The sequence below is a fragment of the Buceros rhinoceros genome, unplaced genomic scaffold (genome assembly GCF_000710305.1).
Source record: "Buceros rhinoceros silvestris isolate BGI_N320 unplaced genomic scaffold, ASM71030v1 scaffold32833, whole genome shotgun sequence".
Classification (NCBI taxonomy): Eukaryota; Metazoa; Chordata; class Aves; order Bucerotiformes; family Bucerotidae; genus Buceros; species Buceros rhinoceros.
This window is the reverse complement of record NW_010403576.1, coordinates 1104-1314: the sequence shown is the minus strand read 5'-3', so window position 1 is coordinate 1314 and position 211 is coordinate 1104. Positions and strand designations below refer to the sequence as shown.

The 211-nt window shown below is 64.5% G+C and overlaps 1 protein-coding gene across 1 annotated transcript in view; it reads right to left on the bottom strand.

Annotated features, from left to right (window-relative positions):
* AAMP (angio-associated, migratory cell protein) overlaps positions 1-211 on the bottom strand; it is a gene marked incomplete at its 5' end in the record, with an annotated part of 3774 nt that overhangs the window by 2571 nt on the left and 992 nt on the right. Inside the window, one exon of the mRNA XM_010133066.1 lies at positions 134-211. Within this exon, the coding sequence (XP_010131368.1) occupies positions 134-211 (78 nt within the window). The remainder of the gene's footprint in view (positions 1-133) is intronic.

The following is a 211-nucleotide window of genomic DNA, read 5'->3' as shown; positions in this document are numbered from 1 at the left end:
CAGCCCCGCGGCTCCGTCCAGCAGCCCCTGGCCTTGGAAGGTGCGACCTCTCCGCCCCGGCAGAGGTCAGAGCCCACTGGAAAGGGTTGTTCCCCGGTCAGGGAGAGCCCCAGGTGATCAAACTCTTCCTTACCTTTCAGGACATGCAGCGAGGTTCCCTGCTTCAGGTCCCAGATGCGCATGGTCCCATCCTCGTACCCCACCACCGCTC